The 18,663-nt window shown below is 34.5% G+C and overlaps 2 protein-coding genes across 3 annotated transcripts; one reads left to right on the top strand and one right to left on the bottom strand.

Moving 5' to 3' along the window:
- Window positions 1-245: 245 nt before the first annotated feature.
- On the top strand, window positions 246-11,038 carry LOC109010677 (LEAF RUST 10 DISEASE-RESISTANCE LOCUS RECEPTOR-LIKE PROTEIN KINASE-like 1.2). Of its 2 annotated transcripts, none has more exons than XM_035686133.1 (4): window positions 246-1,063; window positions 9,283-9,318; window positions 9,434-9,694; window positions 9,879-11,038. In XM_035686133.1, exons 1-4 carry the CDS (start codon window positions 289-291, stop codon window positions 10,814-10,816), a joined length of 2,010 nt encoding a protein of 669 aa, XP_035542026.1. In that variant the 5' UTR covers window positions 246-288; the 3' UTR covers window positions 10,817-11,038. The 2 variants fall into 2 exon arrangements, with proteins under 2 accessions (XP_035542026.1, XP_018847118.1); XM_018991573.2 differs by lacking the exon at window positions 246-1,063 and adding an exon at window positions 5,085-6,165.
- Window positions 11,039-12,335: 1,297 nt separating this feature from the next.
- Window positions 12,336-16,892, bottom strand: LOC109010687 (protein SAR DEFICIENT 1-like). The gene is made up of 7 exons (XM_018991582.2): window positions 16,668-16,892; window positions 16,438-16,516; window positions 15,370-15,937; window positions 13,729-13,889; window positions 13,425-13,619; window positions 13,124-13,217; window positions 12,336-12,898 (listed from the first exon to the last, which is right to left on the bottom strand). The coding sequence occupies exons 1-7, from the start codon at window positions 16,769-16,771 to the stop codon at window positions 12,618-12,620; spliced, it is 1,482 nt and encodes a 493-aa protein (XP_018847127.2). The 5' UTR covers window positions 16,772-16,892; the 3' UTR covers window positions 12,336-12,617.
- Between the last annotated feature and the right edge of the window lie 1,771 nt (window positions 16,893-18,663).

Here is an 18,663-nt window from a genome sequence, read left to right as displayed (position 1 = left end):
AACTACGCAACTAATGCGTAACTAAAGCGAAATATTATAGTTATAAAGAAATTTTATAAAAATAAATTTATAAATTAAAATAATTTTATATGATATTTTAGATTTACTTTACAATAACATAATTTTACAATATAATGTATTAAATTAAATCTTATTAATTATAAATTTAACTGTATAAAGTAACTTCATCAAGAAGCATTTCAGTACCAATATATAAGCAATATTGCCCAGTTCTGAAAAACGGCCAAACTTTTCCTGTTTGTCATCGTTTCGAACATTTCTTTCACCATGTCACAACCTCTGACCATTTTCCTCGTCTTTCTCTCCCTATTCTTCACCAACTCCTCAGCCACCGATCCTAGTTCTTCTCCGACAACATGCCGGCCTTCGCAAAGTACTTGTGGTAACGTTACGATCAGATACCCTTTTTGGCTGCAAGGAAACAACAGTAACACCACGGCCAATAACTCATATTGTGGCTACCGGGGTTTCGGCTTAACGTGCTCGGATGCCGGCGACGAGCCCGCAGTACTTTCTTTGCCCAGCGACACGTACTACGTGAAAGACATAAACTACACCGCACATACCCTAACCCTTGCGGACATCGACGCCACAAACCAGTTGTGTCCGAGGGCGCGTCACAACGTTACTCTGCAGACGCTACCATTGAACTTCTCTGCAGAATATGATTTGAACCTTAGTTTCTACTTCAACTGCAGCAAATACCCTCCATTTTTGCCGGCCATAGCGTGCTTGGAACATCAGTTGATGCGATCTTTTGTGTTTGTGGAGGGAACTGAGAGAATGGAAGGCTTCGAGCTGTGGTCGGAGATCACCTGCGAGGAGAAAGTTGTGGCGACTGTGATGAGGTCTGGGATCGAGATTTCGAATTTGACTCGAGGTTTTGGTGGCGCCATGAACAATGGGTTCGTGCTCGATTGGGGAGTTATTGCGAATTGCAGTACATGCGAGAGGTCCAGTGGGTATTGTGGGTATAACGAAACAGCAGGAGAGTTGCTGTGTTTCTGCAACAATGGCAGCATACGTAGGGGCCGTTGCAAAGGTATGCTTTCTAGTGCATTAATCCTCCAAGCTTAAAGTCTTGATCAGCCTCTTTCATAGAAAATAAAATAAAAAGGAAAGTCTTGAGTCTGATTGTTTTGGGCTATAGAACTTCGTTTATAACTGTGCCTAGCTATATAGTTACAAGTGTATGTATGTTCTTAATATTTTTGAACTGAAGAAATATATAAAGAACTCAGGGCAGAAGACAGAAGGAAAACAATCTAAAACCATAGTTAAACGGGGATTCGAATTTATCAAAATTTCTATTATGGTCATATTAAATAAGAGTAATACTAGATACGGTTTAAAGGGTATAAATATCATATTTTTTTTTTAAAAAAAAAAAGTGAGATCTATCTTAAAAAATTATTTTTTATATGAATTACATATTTACTCACTTCTTTCAAAAAGGATGCACGAGACTTGTATATCCTAAAATTGTAAATATAATTTTTAATAAATAATCATCGCTTATCCCTACAACTTGAGCTGATGAGAAGAATTAAATATAAATGTTTAAATTATATCTTTAACACAATTGATGGGTCTATACCTCTTCATCATCATACTTTTCAATTCAATAATATTAGAATTAGACAGAATCTCTACCCTTTGTTTTAGACTTATTTTCTATTATTTAAGTTGATTACTTACCATGTGGTTAACGCCTTGGTTTCTCTAGCTAGGCTAGCTGATAGTTTTGCTCACGCTCCCATGTTTGAGTTCTGCATATATTTCAATCTTTATTTACAATACTATATAGCTAGGGAAGGCTATAGCTTTTGATTTTTTATTTTTTATTTTAATCTCTTGGATGTGATGCTTTTCACGCCTATGTTTGTTTACACATTTATTTGATCATTGAAGAATCATGCCTTTCATGCCCTATTTTGTGGCACTGCCGCACAAGTCAAGCTAGTGGATGTCACTCAAGTGTTTGACATATAAACTCAAAATGTCACATATATTAATGCAATTAAGAACATTAATAAAATTTATGATAAATAGTTACATTGTTAACTAGAATAATTTAGGATGAAATAATTTGGGGAGAAGCTAATGTTTGGGAGCAGTTATTTTTGTACACATTATGTGATATCATCTAAAATATACATATCTTAAATTTAAAATTAGTGGACTGAGAAAGAGAAATGAGGAGAGAGAGTGGAGATGAGAGAGAGAGAGTGAGCCGAGATGAGGGATGAGAGAGAGTTGAGGAGAGAGAGATCTAATGAGAGAAACGATGAAAGAGATAGTCGAGAAGAGAGAGACAATGAGAGAGAGAGTCGATGAGAGAGAGCCGAGGAAAGAGATCTGATGAGTCGAGGAGAGAGAGTTGAGGAGAGAGAGAGGAAGATAGATGATGAGAGAGAGAGAGGGATCTGGTGCGTTTTGCACCCAAAAATAAATGAAAAAATAAAAAATATCTAGATAATGTGTGTATTGTGTGCCTCGCTACATAAATATTATATAGAATGGCTTATTTAGGATATATAGGATCCCAAAAGAAAAAATCAAAAGAAAGTGGGCTTGAAGAATGGTCCAGACCAATTGCCTTTAGGCCTAAGGATCAAGAGGAGTGGGCCCAAAATAAGTTGGTTTTCGAGCAGCCCTACATGCGATTTAGCTGCCTAGAGACAATTGTCAGCGGTAGCAAGCAGCAGTAGTGAGAATTCATGCCTCGTTTGCTGTTTCAAGGAGGATGTAGATATAGCCCGATGTCGTACAATATTTAGGATGCGAATGTTGATCTAAATTTAGTTAAATTAAATTTTTTATAAATAGTTATAAATTAAGTAGTAATAAATATAAAGTCATGTAAGATCCATTTAAATTAAATTTAAAATATATTTAAATGTTAAAATATATTTAGTATTTTTTATAAAAAATTAAAAAAGAATATGAGTCTCACGTATAAGATGTTTTAAGTTAAAAAAAATTATGAATCTCACGTGTAAGAAGGTTTTGATTTAGAATGAGTTTAATAATTTAAAAATTAAATATTTAGATGTTAAATTCAATTAAATTTAATTAAATTTAAAAATCAAACATAATTTTAAGCTCATGATAATTGATACAGTTATAAAAAAATTTTATAAAAATAAATTTACAATATCGTAAGTTAGTGAAATGGAGTCCAAGTTCAACATACGATGTTTGATTGAAGGTTGCAGTACTGGCCAGCCGGCCGGTGGCTGAGGACATCGGGATCTGAGTCTGACATTTTCTCCCTTGTAAAAACAGAGAGTTCCTCATATAATGAAGAAGCATATGAGAAGACGAGGACCCAAGAAAAAAAGAAAGAATGCGTGAAACGAAAATTATGGCATTGTGCTGCGTGCATGCATGTCAGCTAGTTAGCGCGTATATATAGTCATAAACCATACAATATATAAGACAATGGAGGCCGTGAGCTGGCCAGCTATAGGGGCGCCGGATTGGAGGACTGTGAGTTGAATCAACTTAGTAAAATACATTATTTATCATGATGTCTTCTTAGGAGATCATGCATCACTTCAAGATCAGTTTTAATAAGGAAAAAAAAATGTATGGTTAGAAAATTCTTAGGTTTTGGAAGGATTCAAATCTTTTTTAGTTTTTATTTGAATCGGTGTAGAATGTTGAAAGAGATAGACGCACAAATAGATCTCACAGTATTTATAGCTGTCAAAGTAAATATCTTGAGCAATATTAAATACTGAATAAATATTGCGGGATTCATTTTATATGTCTATCTCTCACTTTAGGTATTAGAATTCATGCAAAGATCCAAATTAATTTTGGAAAATAGGTAATAAAATATTCTCCACCCATTACAGAATATCATTAAGAGAAATGTACTACTTCATTTTAGATCAAAAGGTAGATTTTCATAAAAACTCGAAGATATCGAGTCTATCATGCAACATTCATGTTTACTTGGATTATTAAGCATCATTATCCATCATGAAAAATCAAATTTCAAATCCACAAATCAAATCTTAAATATACAAATAAAAAAATATATTTAAAAAAAAAAAAACATCGTAGACCACGGCGTGGGCATGAGTCTGTGTAAAGATGAACGGTCCACCATGGTCGTGGTTCTCTGAGCAAACTCATGGCTACATTGTGCCTATGTGGCTCAAAGTAGAGACTCACCACGGGTCGTGAACTCCATGCTAGCCCTTGCATTACTAATTTTGATTATGTTTTTGCCAATTCTTCATAAAATTCATGTTTCTAAAAAATCATTTGTAGTATTGAACGTACGAAATTAGAATAAATTATTTTCAATTATATTTTCTTCGGAGTTTTCTTTTGCTTCGATTAGTGTCTAATGAGAATAAATTCTTTTATTAATTCACTCCTAATATTCAATCAAACGTGGCTTGCACTCAACAACCTAAAATCAATTTATAAAAGATTGTAATTAAAGTAAACTATTAGGATATTATTGCAGTGCAGACTTGTCGTTCGAGCTTCAACGCCAATAAATTAAAACAAAGTACATAAAATAAAATAAGTCATATGATATTTGTTACATCTATTTAAGCTTTTTAAATTTTTGATAATTATTAGAATAATGTTCGATATAGTTGTAGAGTGTGTAATCGTTTTTTTATGTAAGTCTCGTATTTATTTATTTTTTAAATAAATTATACGGTACTTATGCACTCCACGATTTTAAATATTATTTCTCTAATTTATTATTAGTGAGGTGTGATGCCGTTAGATTAATTAAGTTTATACTCTCCTAATATTAACATGTAGAATTTAGAGGTTTTGAAATAAAATTATTATTTTTAAATCATAATATTAATTATTTTTTTTAGAAGTATTATATCCACAAAAAAATATCATAAAAATAAATCTCAAAACCGATATAATTTATATTATACATTATATTTATTTTATAATAAAAATAATTTTAAATGTAACCCACAGGATTAAACTACTTCGGATATGAGATTTGTTTTGAGTTATAAAGCATTTCACAATCGCCTAACACGATTCCATACGCCTAATTTCGTCATCTTGTTGCGTCTGTCGCCCGCCTTCATATTCAACCCCAACCCTTCTCATGGTCGACGTCAACACCTTCTCTCTCTCTCTCTCTGATATCAGAAGTCAGAGGCTGGAACCAATCTCCCTCCTAAACATGGCCAACTTGATAATTCTTAATGTGAAAACAGAACCTACTTCTATCGCTTTCCGGCCTTCATTCAATAAAAGTATATCCACCTGCGTCATCTGCAATTCACCTCTAAAACACTTCGTCAATCTCTCCTAAAGACTATTTCTTTTCTCTCCATGAATATCCTTTAAACATGGATGCCCATCTCTCTCTATCTTCCCTTCTCATCACCCTCTCCTTCTTCTCAACTGTAACACCTCCATCTCACTGCATCGAGGATGATCCCTTCCTTGCTTGCAGTCGTCCCTACCAGTGTGGAAACCTCACAAACTTCTCTTTCCCTTTCTGGGGAGGTGCTCGGCCTCAGTATTGCGGCTACGGAGGATACGAGCTCGAGTGCCGGAACGATTCGTACGCGGTTATGAAATTTGAAGAGCTTGAATTCCGGGTTCTGAACATCAACCAATCTGCTCATAGCATGTCCATTGTAAGAATGGATCTCTGGGACATCCAATATTCTTGTCCCCGAAAGTTCGTCAACACCGCTCTGAACTACACTTTGTTTTATTACGATCCTCAAACGGTTCAGAACCTAACTTTAGTCTACAACTGCTCTTCTCAAGTGAATACATCGGAAGAGAAAAGGTTTATGTGCGGTTCAGAAGGTGGCGATAGATATAATTATACTTACTATTTAGACGAAACCAACCATACAGAAGTTGCGAAATGCCGTTCTAATATCAAAGTTCCCATTCTCCGGCGGGGTGGTGCTGCTCTTTCTGGTCAGGACCCTCAAGAAAGAGGAAACCAGACACTTCAGAGCGTGTTGAATGAAGGGTTTGAGGTGAGATACCGTTTTCCGATGCCTTTTGTATGTGGGGAGTGTGAGAAATCCGGTGGGAGCTGCGGCTCTAACAGTACTGGGCCGTTTGTCTGCTTTTGCCGTGGTGAAGTGAACTCTGTTATCATGTGTCCAAGAGCCGGTAAGTACGCACGCACGGTTAATTTCTTGTGTTCTTCCTTGGATTAGGTTAACAATGAAGCGTTGCAGCTTCTTTGTTGTTTGCTTGGTTTGGCTGGTATTGCTCCTTTCTTCATTAATTAGCCTAAAGTCTGCATAATGGCATAAGATAACATGAGTTCTTTTCCTGGGGCCATCCATGGTGCCCCAAAAAAGGGTGAAGAGGAGAAGGAAGTACAGTTCTTTTCAGGTAGCTGTCGGGATAGTTCACAATTTTGCATTCCATAGTTATGTTTTTCTCCTTTGGGTATCCTTGTTTCTCTAATACACATAGCAATTGAACATTGAAGTAAATAAACAGCAAAAAGATTGAATCTTTAGGCCATTGGAGATCATAGAAGTTTCAGTCAGAGAACTGCAAAATCTCATTGATTAGCCCCCTATAGTAGTTCTCTTTTCTGTTTAATTAATGTTATTGATTAGCCCTCGATTAGGAGATGATGGTTAAAAAGATTATGAATCTCATTTTCCTCGAGTCTTATCAACTGATTCGGGGTAGATAATGAAGTAACAGCCAGCTAGCTCTGCAGAAAGGATAACAACTAATGAGTTGCTACCAAATTAATTAATACTGAGAAATATTAATGAAATTCCTGTTGTTCTATCTAAATAAGACAAGACAATAGACAAAAACTTTATATAATGCTTGTATTATATAGCATGCAGGTGGAACCTATGGTCAGATTGATGTTGAAACAATGAAAAAATAATACCATCCTCTTCAAGTTCATGCAGGGATGAGGTGTAGTTAAATATCTAGTCCTTTTCTCTGTTTATTAGTGGGAATGATACTTTAAAATTGAAAAATGAAAAGAGAAAAACAGCTGTCATCTGATGATGAGAAAAATCATAAGAAATCTTAATTAACACCATAAAATATTTCCTCCTTGACTTGGTTGCATTTGTTGACTGGTCAAGATCGCCCAATCTTGTTTAATTTTGGAGCTCTAGTGGGCAGTGACTCCCCCAGATATAGATGCTTTAACGCCTTACAGCCTAACCCTGTCAACATTCAAACAGAGGAAGTGTTGAGTATTCAACATGCTTGTTGTTTGAGATTGATTAGTTTGAGCTGATAATTCATAGACAATAAATACTGTATAGTCCTCTTCATGCTTCTCTCTACCACTTGAAATCCTTAAGTTCCAAGATATCCTTTTCCCTGTCACCTGATTAAGAAAACAACAATTGACAACATTTTTAGGTTGCTTCAACCAGAAGTAAACCGACCAATCCAGTGCACATTTCCATCATCTAGATAAGTCTAGAGTCTCTGGACCATAATTTTCTCTGCTCATTTACTTTTGGGGCCTGTGAAAGGAGGCAAGTGAGTTCTGTTTTTCCTCAACTTTCTGCTCAACCAATCACAGCTTTGCCAAAAGTCATCTACTCCTATAATTTAAGCATCACCCCAACTTGCCCGGTCCGGCACTCCACACAAAGTTGGAGGGGTCATGGCCTCCTCAGACTCAGACTTTCTGAGATTTATTCACCATATTCATTATTGGTTCCTCCCCTTCTTATTTTTTAGGAGATTCCCAATCCGTTTTATTCAACTTTTGCCCATTCTCAAGGCAATTATGACATTTTGATGTTATATGATTGTTTTATGTTTATGTATGTATGTATGTATACTGACACTATATCATATCATCATGATGTCACCATTGAGAAGATGGTTTCTTTTGCCCAAATTTATTTCTTAGCATAGAGTACAAAATTGTCCATATCAATGGAAAATTACAACCTATAAAAAGGAAACAGATTCAGATTTCTTTTGGTAAGAATGATGTGAAATTGACTGAGACATTAAAAAAAAAAGACAAATTATATAGTAAAATAGCAATAGTTCTTTTAGTCTTTAAATGTAACATTGGGTGAGGATCTTTTAGGGAGCTGTTGAAGGTGCATATCTTTTTTGCTGATGCTTGAAGCTTTGTTTTGTCTTTTCCATCCGTTTCAAATTCAATCATAAACCAAAAACAAAAGCAAAAGGGAAAACATGGAATTTTCATCCAAATGCTTCCTTCCTTTTCTCTATTCTCCTTTGCTTCTTCCTTCCTTCCACCACAAATGGACCTCCAAAACTTTCTTTATGTACTAAAATCCTTCTCATATATGCATTTTTTCATCTTCACCACTTTTAGTCTATCACTCACATCCCTCGACATAAAATTTCAAGCCTGCCTACCTCTTACTTGTGGCAATGACCCAAATAAAATGTCAACTTCACAGGCTTGTTGGAAATGAATCATACTGAAATTCTAAAGATGGGTTTCTTGCTGTTTGTGACTAGAAAATGACATAATTACCTTGATGTTGGAATGTCTGATTGGTTTGGCATTACATTGATTCTACAGAGTCTTCTTCATCTTCCAGAAAAATCGTTTAGTTTTCTGTCTAATCTACATTCAGTCAAGTCAAAAGAGTGGAAATCAAATCACTTCCGAGAAAATTAAACATTTTAGCTTTGGGAGACTAAATGCACCATTAAGTCGATGACTAAGAACAAAAGCATTTATTTTTCTTTGTGGGCAACTATTTCTAATGACTTCTAGATGTCTAGTCCTACCTGTCTCCAGTTTCAAAGTCAATGTTTGAAATAAGAATTAGTATGACTTAGAGGGGTGAGAAATCATAATGATGCAAGGCAGATATTAAGCTATAATGGAAAAAAACAGAGACCTCTTGAGGAAGTTTAAGTAGAGTCTTCCTGTTTCTCGAGCGTTCAATAAATTGAATAGTTGGTAAATGAGCTGATATTCTGCATTCATACTCTTTATACCCGTATCTTTGGTAACCGAACAAAGTTTCTTTGGAAAACATAATTTTTAGCACAGAAAATGGTGAGTTTTGGGTTTGACTGGTTTCTCCTTTTCCCATTTTCGTCAGCCTTTCTTCCAACCCATCCCACCCCATCTTTTTCCTCTTTCACATTTAGTAGAAAATATATTCTACCTATCTTATAGTTGATGCCTCTGCTACTTTTGACCTTACAACTCATCTTCCTTCTTTGCTTTATGCTTCTTTCCTTTCAAGAATTCGGGTGCTATACTGATTTCATCGTTTACTGTTGCAGATCAGAAAAAGGATTGGGGGCTGAAGGCTGGTATAGGTAATGCATGCATCCATTTTCATCCTTTACTTGTTCTCCCTTATGTAGTGTATGACAGCATTTCTGCATTTTGGTCATCAACCTGAGCTTGCTGGCACTCCCCCTTTTTATCCAGGTGCTGGCACAGCTGCTGTAACCGTGGTTATAATGTGTATAATCTTCTGTATCTATCAACAACACAAAAAGAAGAAATATGTGCCCTCATCCTTGAGATCTCCAAACGCCTCTTCTTATCCATCTTCAACAGTAGATTCTGAGATGGTAAGTACCTACTTTGGAGTTCATCTCTTTAGCTACACTGAGCTTGAGGAAGCCACCAACAATTTTGATTCAGACAAAGAACTCGGAGATGGTGGATTTGGTACCGTATACTATGGTAAGACACCCTCCCTCCCTCGCTAAACAATCTATTTGCAAGCATCGTTCATTAACACACTAAACACTTACTGACCTACAAGTAAGTCACATCAATTAACATAAAACATCGCGTTTTAATTTTTATTATGAAGTTCCGCAATAAATTATGTTTTTATGCACTGATTTGGCGTTGTTTTGAGTAGGCAAGCTTCGAGATGGGCGTGCTGTTGCAGTCAAGCGTTTGTATGAAAACAACTGGAAGAGAGCTGAGCAATTCATGAACGAAGTTGTCATCCTTACTCGCCTACATCACCAAAATCTCGTCTCCCTTTACGGCTGCACCTCTCACCGCAGCCGTGAACTCGTGCTTGTCTATGAATACATTCCCAATGGCACCGTCGCCGATCATCTTCACGGCGAACGCGCAAAGCCTGGTGCACTGCCCTGGTCTACACGAATGAACATCGCCATAGAGACTGCAAGCGCTTTGGTATATCTACATGCATCTGACATCATCCACCGTGACGTAAAAACAAACAATATTCTCCTCGACAACAATTTTTGTGTCAAAGTTGCAGATTTTGGGCTGTCTCGTCTCTTTCCAACGCATGCCACCCATGTTTCTACTGCTCCACAAGGGACTCCTGGATATGTCGACCCAGAGTACAACGAATGCTACCGGCTTACCGACAAGAGTGATGTATTTAGCTTCGGGGTGGTCTTGATTGAGCTTATTTCATCCATGCCTGCAGTTGACATCACACGACATCGAGAGGAAATCAATCTGTCAAACATGGCTATCAACAAGATCCAAAACCACACATTACACGAGATTGTCGATCCATCTCTTGGGTTTGAATCAGATTACAGTGTAAGGAGAATGATATTAGCTGTGGCGGAGTTGGCATTTCAGTGTCTGCAACATGCCAAGGAAATGAGACCATCCATGGCAAAGTTGCTGGAAACACTAAAAGAGATACAAAATAAGGATTGCAGTAAACATGACAAGGTGGAAAATCAGTTAGATATATCTGCAGATGATGAAATTGTGTTGTTGAAGAGGCAACACTCACTGCCAGTTTCTCCAGATTCTGCTCTGAATTGGATTAGCACCTCTTCAGGATCAACTCGCAGTACTTAAATTACACTCCATTTTTCAGGAAAAAAAAAATGGTTCTGCACAAGTAAATCTGCTAAAAAATGATATCTTGATTGAGGGTAAGAGATGTGTGTATATATATATATATATTATGTAAGAGCTGTCATGGGTTTATTTGGGTCCATGTTTTCGCAAGTAGATTGATTTATTCTTTTCTGCTAACCAAGAGAAGCGTGCCAATAGAAAATATCCTATTTTGTTTTATTATTTCGATTGTACACTAATTAATAAATTATGAGCCATTTTTCTTGAATCTGTAGCATTCTAGTCCACAAGAACCTGGATCACCTCTTATTATGTATCAAACAATTGAGATTCAGCCCAAGATACGGGACAATGAAGTTTGTGTAGAATAATAAGGGACAATGAAGTTGATACCCTCTCTTTTATATATATATATTTTTTTTTTAAAAATGTACTTAAAAAATCTCGTTTTCAGTGGGCTTTTGCCATTCAAGAGAGATTATCACGTTGGATTATCTGTCTATTAGTTAAAATAATAATAAAATATTATTTTTTAATAATAATAAATTTTTTTCAAATTTTTTTTTTTATATTTTACAATTATACTAATCATATTTTAATTAATAATTTAATTTTTAAGTGAGAGAGGGACTAAAAATGAATTACGCGTAACAAAAACAGAGAAGCAATTAATGATTTTAATTAATAAAATATACTTTTGGCTCCCAAATAGTAGACGCCAAATATGACTTTTGCCTTCCATTCACTGTAACTCAAAATCTAACTTTTTATTTTTTAGATAGCTCATTATAGGGTTTTTAATGTAAAACTAGTCATAATTTGCAATTCACTAACATTTGGTTAGACCAATGCCAATGCTCTTAATCCTCAAATCAGAAATCGGGATTCTCTACAAGTTTTTTAACTCAAATTTTTATGAGTGGAAAAGATATAGATACAATATATACACCACTACTCTATTTAGTGATGGAATCACATTATTTATAGACAATATTTAATATTATGGGGATCTACAAATTATGTCTATGCCTCTTCAAAACACTTCCTTTATTTTTATGTGAATAATAATGATACTCTTCATGTGCTTTAAAGATAAGGGAAGTGCTCAACCCACAAAGTTATCTCGTAAAGTAAATTTATAAATTGATTTAATTTGATATAATATATTAAATTATAAAATTATTTTTATTATAAAGTAAATTCACGTAGCATATTAAAATTTGTTTTTATAAAATCTGCCATTTTCCAAACTCCGTAGTTTGAGGAAATTAAATAATTGTATAGTGTACCGCCGCAACTGGACAAACAAGGAAACAAGCAAAGCCCAAATTAGACTGACCTTTAAACTTGGGATGGGCTCGCCTTATGACCTAAGAAAGCCCCCCCCTCTCTCTCTCTCTCTCTCTCTCTCTCTCTCTCTATATATATATATATAATATTAAGATTAACGGCTAAACACTAAATAAAAAAAAATATCTGAAAAAGAATGGATAAATTTTGGTTACATTGCTTCCTTTCCAAATTGATTTGACAAATCACTAATATATATAGATATTAATAAATTTACAGAACCTGCACTTGATTAATTACTAAACTATAACAATGCATTAGGCATGGATTGCATGCATTTTTGGGGGTTTCCTTTGCACCTACACTAATTAATTAACAACATGATCACACCTCATTATTGGGTGGTGTGTATATATATATATATATATATATTGGCTATATATGTATATATTTTATACACACATACATGCACCTGAGATCTATGCATATAAGCTATCTATATATATCTTCAACAGTCACTGAGGAAAGACTTTGGGTGCATTACTTCTCCATCTGATGAGGATTCTGAGATGCTATAGTTGATCATGCCATTTTGATCAATTGGCGTGTTATAGTTTATTACCCAGTCATGACTACACCCACTCTCATGTACTGATGATCCACTGCCTAACCCATACACCACAGGATGATCAACAGGTACTCTTTCGGCAAGGAAGTTATATCCCACATCTTGGTGAACTATTGATTTCATTAGTCCTTGATGGTTGGGATATTGCTCGATCGTTTCACCTGTATATAATTTTTCATTTGTTTGTTATTAGAGAGATACTATGCATTCTTCATCTTATATTTTGTCATCTCGAATCACACATTTTAAGTGATTTACACGTGAAATCACTCAAATTGTGTCATATAAGTAAGTGTGATTAAGGATAACAAAATTTAGGATAAAGAATAGTATTGCTCAATTAAAGAGAACAATGCATATACTTGTAAAGACAATTGAATATATACCTTGTGTTAGTACTAAATCAGCAGTAGTCTCTTCAACCTCTTGCAAGGAACTCCAATTTTCATATGCCACCCTTGTCAAGTTCTCAATATAGGTCTGCAAATACCAACAACATTAACAACAACACACATTGATTTTAGACCATTAATAAGAAAGCTAGCCACTATTTGAGATTTGCATGCATGCATGAACATGATGATGATGATGATGATGATGATAGCTTGCTAAACAAAAGACTTGGAAAAAATGATAAACCATATATAAATGAAATAGATCATAAATAAATCGATCATGCATGCATACCCTGTTGAGGTTGTTCAAATCCCTAGTGTGGTATAGATGCCCATCAATTTCAGCCTTAACGAGTTGGCATACAGGATTCAAGAAGATGGCAAGGTTATTTCCCTTTAGAAGGTACAATTTGTTGCCCAAAACGCATGTCCTAGCATGCTTTATTGTTGCGTCCCACATTTTATCAGACATTCCAGCACCTAAAATCTGTTGCCAAAACAATATTTTTCCATTATAATTTGGAAGAGCACGAAGGTTTTATTTAAATATACTTCTAATTAATTTCGATTTAATTTAGGATAAATAAGAAACATACGGTTCTAAGTTTTTGGGGGTCGACAACAGACAATTTCAGGAAGTCTTGTACACTGTTAATGCCCTCAGATTGCAGCTTCTTATGGAAAGCTCCCTCTTTCCCAATCTTCTGTAGGCGCCAAACTTCATCGTTCAACATTGGTGGATGATGCTTCTTGTACACTTCAAAACAGATTAAAATTTCATGATGATCAGTTCATGCCTTTATATTATTTTATGTCTATTCATTCTAAATTATCTTATTATATATCTTTATTCACTGATCTTACTCATGATGTGACACATTTTAAATGGTTTTATAAGATAATCACTTAAAAAATATATATACAATGATCGATGTTATAAATAAGACAAAAAAAAGGGATCTAAGTTAATTAACTAATGTTACCAAACATCACGTACAGACTGCCGGCCAAACGTGTAAAGAAATGAAATTAATGACAAGAATAAAATAAATGACAAGGCAAGGTTTCTTTGCATCGGATGGCTGTGATTGATCAACAACATATGGTGTCTTATATATCTTATGGTTTGTCAAAGTTATATGATCTGATTCGCATAATCCCAACTTCTAAAATGGAGGTTTGGAGTTCGAAACCTCTCCCCTAAATGTATTAATGGTTTGAAACATTGCAAAACTTGGGCGATTAATGGGACTTGGAACCATATGTCGAGCATCGATCTTTCCCGACAAATATATAATTTGGAAGTATTAGAGGCAAAACTATTGGCTTTAAATTGACTAAGGTTGTGTTTGGATATTGAAGTGAGTTGAGTTGAATTGAGTTGAGATGATAAAATATTGTTAGAATATTATTTTTTAATATTATTATTATTTTAGAATTTAAAAAAGTTGAATTGTTTATTATATTTTATATTGAAATTTAAAAAAATTATAACGATGAGTTGAGATGAGTTTGGTAACCAAACTCACCCTAAAAGTCCTTGTTTGGTTTGGAGGAGTGAAAGGGAAATGTTCCAATGTCCATTATCATTATCATTATCATATATACAGCTAATTGGTGACTTTTAAATGCATGGAAAACCAATGGATCGAAGTCATGTCTTTTCTATTTTATTATATGTGGGACCGGACCTTCTTAACGACAGTACTCCAATCATGAAGTTGTAATCATATAAATGAACAAATTAAAGGGAATCATATACAAAAACTAGTTGATACAATAATGGTCAAGATCATTCAAGTTCCCTAATCTGCCATTAGACTTCAAGATGATTAACAGGGAATAACTAAGGTCACTATATATATATATATAATTAACTATAAGAAAAATAAACATTTGTGACAGGTTATTTGCGACGATAACGACTATTTATAATAAAAACAGACTCATTTTGACAATAAATAATCATTTTCGTTAAAAATAATTGGTCACAAATAAGCAATTTTCTACTAGTACTAGATAAGCATATTATGTTACTATCCAATCTTTTCAAACAAAATTATATTGATTTTAGCGTTTAATGTCAAAAAATTTTATACAGAACAATATTAATTATTGTAGAACTCAGTATAATTTCATGTGTCTATCTGTCTCTCATTTTATAAAAACTTGAAGAGATATTTTCATGTCCTGAACTAAAAGTATTGTAAGAAATAAACAATAATTAAGAAACTTACATTCTCCACGGTGATCTTTGACGACAAAGGCTTCAGTCATGGCTTCATAAATTCTAGCACCTTGATGGTTGCTTCCTGGAGAAACTTTTGCACCGATCCTGAATTTCCGGCTCCGGATCCAACTTGAGTTGTCTGTGAACTCTATATCTCCAGCAATAGTAGCGACACCTTCCCTCATGGTGATTGTTACCTCTCCGGCAAGCAATGGCCTCTTGCCAGTTCTCTCCTTTACGATTTTGCTATCGTATTCTTCAGCAGTCCAAGCATCACAATCACCAAGAGGAAAGTCACCGTCGAGAACAACAATTTCTATTTTGATTGGGTGAGCAAAACTCACAAGACTCATTCGATCAGTACCGGCAACACTTGTGTCTACGAGGAGGACTTGAAGTGGGTTGTTTTCAATGTCCACAATCTTGCTTCCAGTGAATATGGGGAGTGAAAGATTCTTACTGAAAATCAGTCGGAGACTTGATGGCTCCGGTGCAGCTTGGATTCTCAATGAAGGTGATCTGGTTATAGATAATTGGGAACATCGTTTTAGACCATTCTCCACCTCTTCTTTCACCTGAAAATTAAGTGCATGCATTAATTGAGTAAAATTTCGCACGAATAACTTCACAAAAGGCTGCCAATTAATACTTAAAAAGTATGGTTTTTCCCCCACAAAACTTATTGTCATTCATGATTAGGACTTCGAGTTGTCCATGACAACATTATCTAAAATATGGAAAAAAATCAATATCTCATGTAGTTTTTACCCAAAATTTAGGGACTCAAGTAAAAAGAGATGAACACATGAAGGAAGTAGGTCTCACAACGTCATTCGTTTATATCGATTTTTTGAGCATCATCAAATGCTCAACAAAGCAAGTACTACTTCACATGTTCATACATCTCTCTCACTTGAAACTCTCATCACCTGAATTTGAGGGGATACATCATTCACAGTTTCATTAATTTTTATATCCAAAGGTTCCTATAATATCAACAATATTCTCACTGATACATTACGGCTCGAGTAATCAGCATGACAACACATAATTAGCTAAGATCATGATCACATACCACTCTTCTAAGCAAAGGTTCCAAGCTGTTTGAGAAAAGGTTCTGCAAGGAATTCACCATTACCACTTCTCCAATAACACTGTCAAAGATCATAAACGTTAGACGACGTTTCCCTTGCAGCTTAATTTGTAACATAACTAAGAAACAACTTTCTCTGCGGCTAAACTACTACTAATCAGAACGGGAAAAATGCAAATTGTAGGTAAGAAAAGCCACATGAATATACATACGAAGCAAAAGAATATCTGGGTTTCTTCCTTTTCTCGCCAGCTGCAGCTTGCTGATGATCTTCCTTGGACGATTCGGATTCATTAAAAAAGCGTTTCGCCGCCATTTTCTTCGAACTTAACTCCAAAAACAATCACAGAGAGAGATGTTGAAGGGTTTGATGAGTTTGATCAGCCTGGGGAGAAGGGCATAGCTCTCTCTCTCTATATATATATATATGTATAAGATGGGTGGAGTACTCAGAAGATGAGTACTTCAATAAATAAATATTGATATATAGCGAAAAAAAGTGAAAAAAGAAAGAAGCTTCATGGAATCATGGAGGAAGCAGCTGGGTAAGAATGGCACGCAGTCATGACCTTGACGTCAACCTTCTCCAAAGTCAACTTCTCTCTCTCTCTCTTCCTTTGGTTTCGTGGGGCCTACTGATCATCTCAGTCATCCAACGGCTTAGATTCATCCTGGGCGTTGTACACTCATCCTACCAGCATACTGTATACATGTGTACCTATGATCAGTGTGATATGTACGTGTATATATATATATATAATATTATGTACACACATGAGAAATAGTTTGGCCAATTCTACAAATATAAATTTATAAAATGACGTGATTACTTGATGTAGTATGTTAGATTGTCAAGTTAACTAGATTGTAAAATTATTTTTATCGTAAAGTATTAGATCTAATTGATTGCACGAAGTCACGTCAGTTTATAAATTTATTTTTATATAATTTTTTTTTGTATACATACAGTAATTATTTATGCATATATATATATATATATATATATATATATATACATGTATGTTGATTTGTTTATGTGAATAAGGTCATGGAAAGAAGTAGAAGCTAGCGTACAATTGTCAAGGAGTACTTCAGGTTCTCGGAAGGATCTCATGATAATATTTGTGGAATTTCAAAACTCACCAACCCTTTGTTTTCAACTATTTACATTAATTAAGTTATAAAGCTATTATTATATATATATATATATATTAATTTATTTAAGTGGGGTTTCAAAGATATGTTTATTTAATTAGCCTGATCATGATGTGATCTATCATGATGTATTACGTACTTATTAGAATTCAATTTTATTTATGAACTAAAATAATTCTTAACTTAGTTTTTTATGTTTAGAAAATACATTGATACTGTCCTTATAGATCTTAACGTTATTATGTCAACATTATATATTTAGGTAATTAATTTCACTTAACAGAAATAATGCCAAAAGCTCCTTTGCTGTACTTATAATTTCTCTAACTGCCATTACCGGCTGTCATGATCGATCTTCTTTTCACATAATTCCAAATTTAATTCTTTCTCAATATATATTTTGATGTTGATCTTCAAATTTGCTGCAGATGGCTGGGAGATTTCTGTCTAATTACATACGTTGAAAGTTCTCAACCAGCTCGACCACTTGATAATTCCATTCATATGCTGCATGCGCGCGTGGACGTCGATCGTAAATTCTTTGATCTTTCTGGCTAGGAATATTCTAAATTAATGCTTTAACTATAAAAAAATTCTACAACAATAAATCTACAAAGTGATCTAGATTCATGTGGTCCGAAGTTACTTATAATATTATAAAGTAGATATAACGACGTATCGTGATTTGAAGCCATATCAATTTGTAAATTTATTTTTATCAATGTATAAACTTTCTTGTTTAAAATTTCTGTGTACGTAGACGAAGCAATATATAGTTCATAATTTAAAATTAACGTAGTCAAGCTTGGAGTTATGCTATCGATCGGCCAATTATGATCCGATCGAAGCTTTAAAGCAATTTGCCTTTATCGGAAATTATATCGGGGTAGATCTTCTACGGATCATTGATATATGCTATAAGAACTCATGATATTTCCAATTAAAGAAACCTCACTAGATTGCGGCTTATCTATAGTTGTCTATATATAATTTCTAAAAAAATTAATTGTGTATACATGACACTTGTCTTTTTATAATGAGAATTGTGCTACA

This window comes from Juglans regia, chromosome 15 (genome assembly GCF_001411555.2).
Source record: "Juglans regia cultivar Chandler chromosome 15, Walnut 2.0, whole genome shotgun sequence".
Classification (NCBI taxonomy): Eukaryota; Viridiplantae; Streptophyta; class Magnoliopsida; order Fagales; family Juglandaceae; genus Juglans; species Juglans regia.
This window is presented reverse-complemented; position numbering and strand designations above follow the sequence as displayed.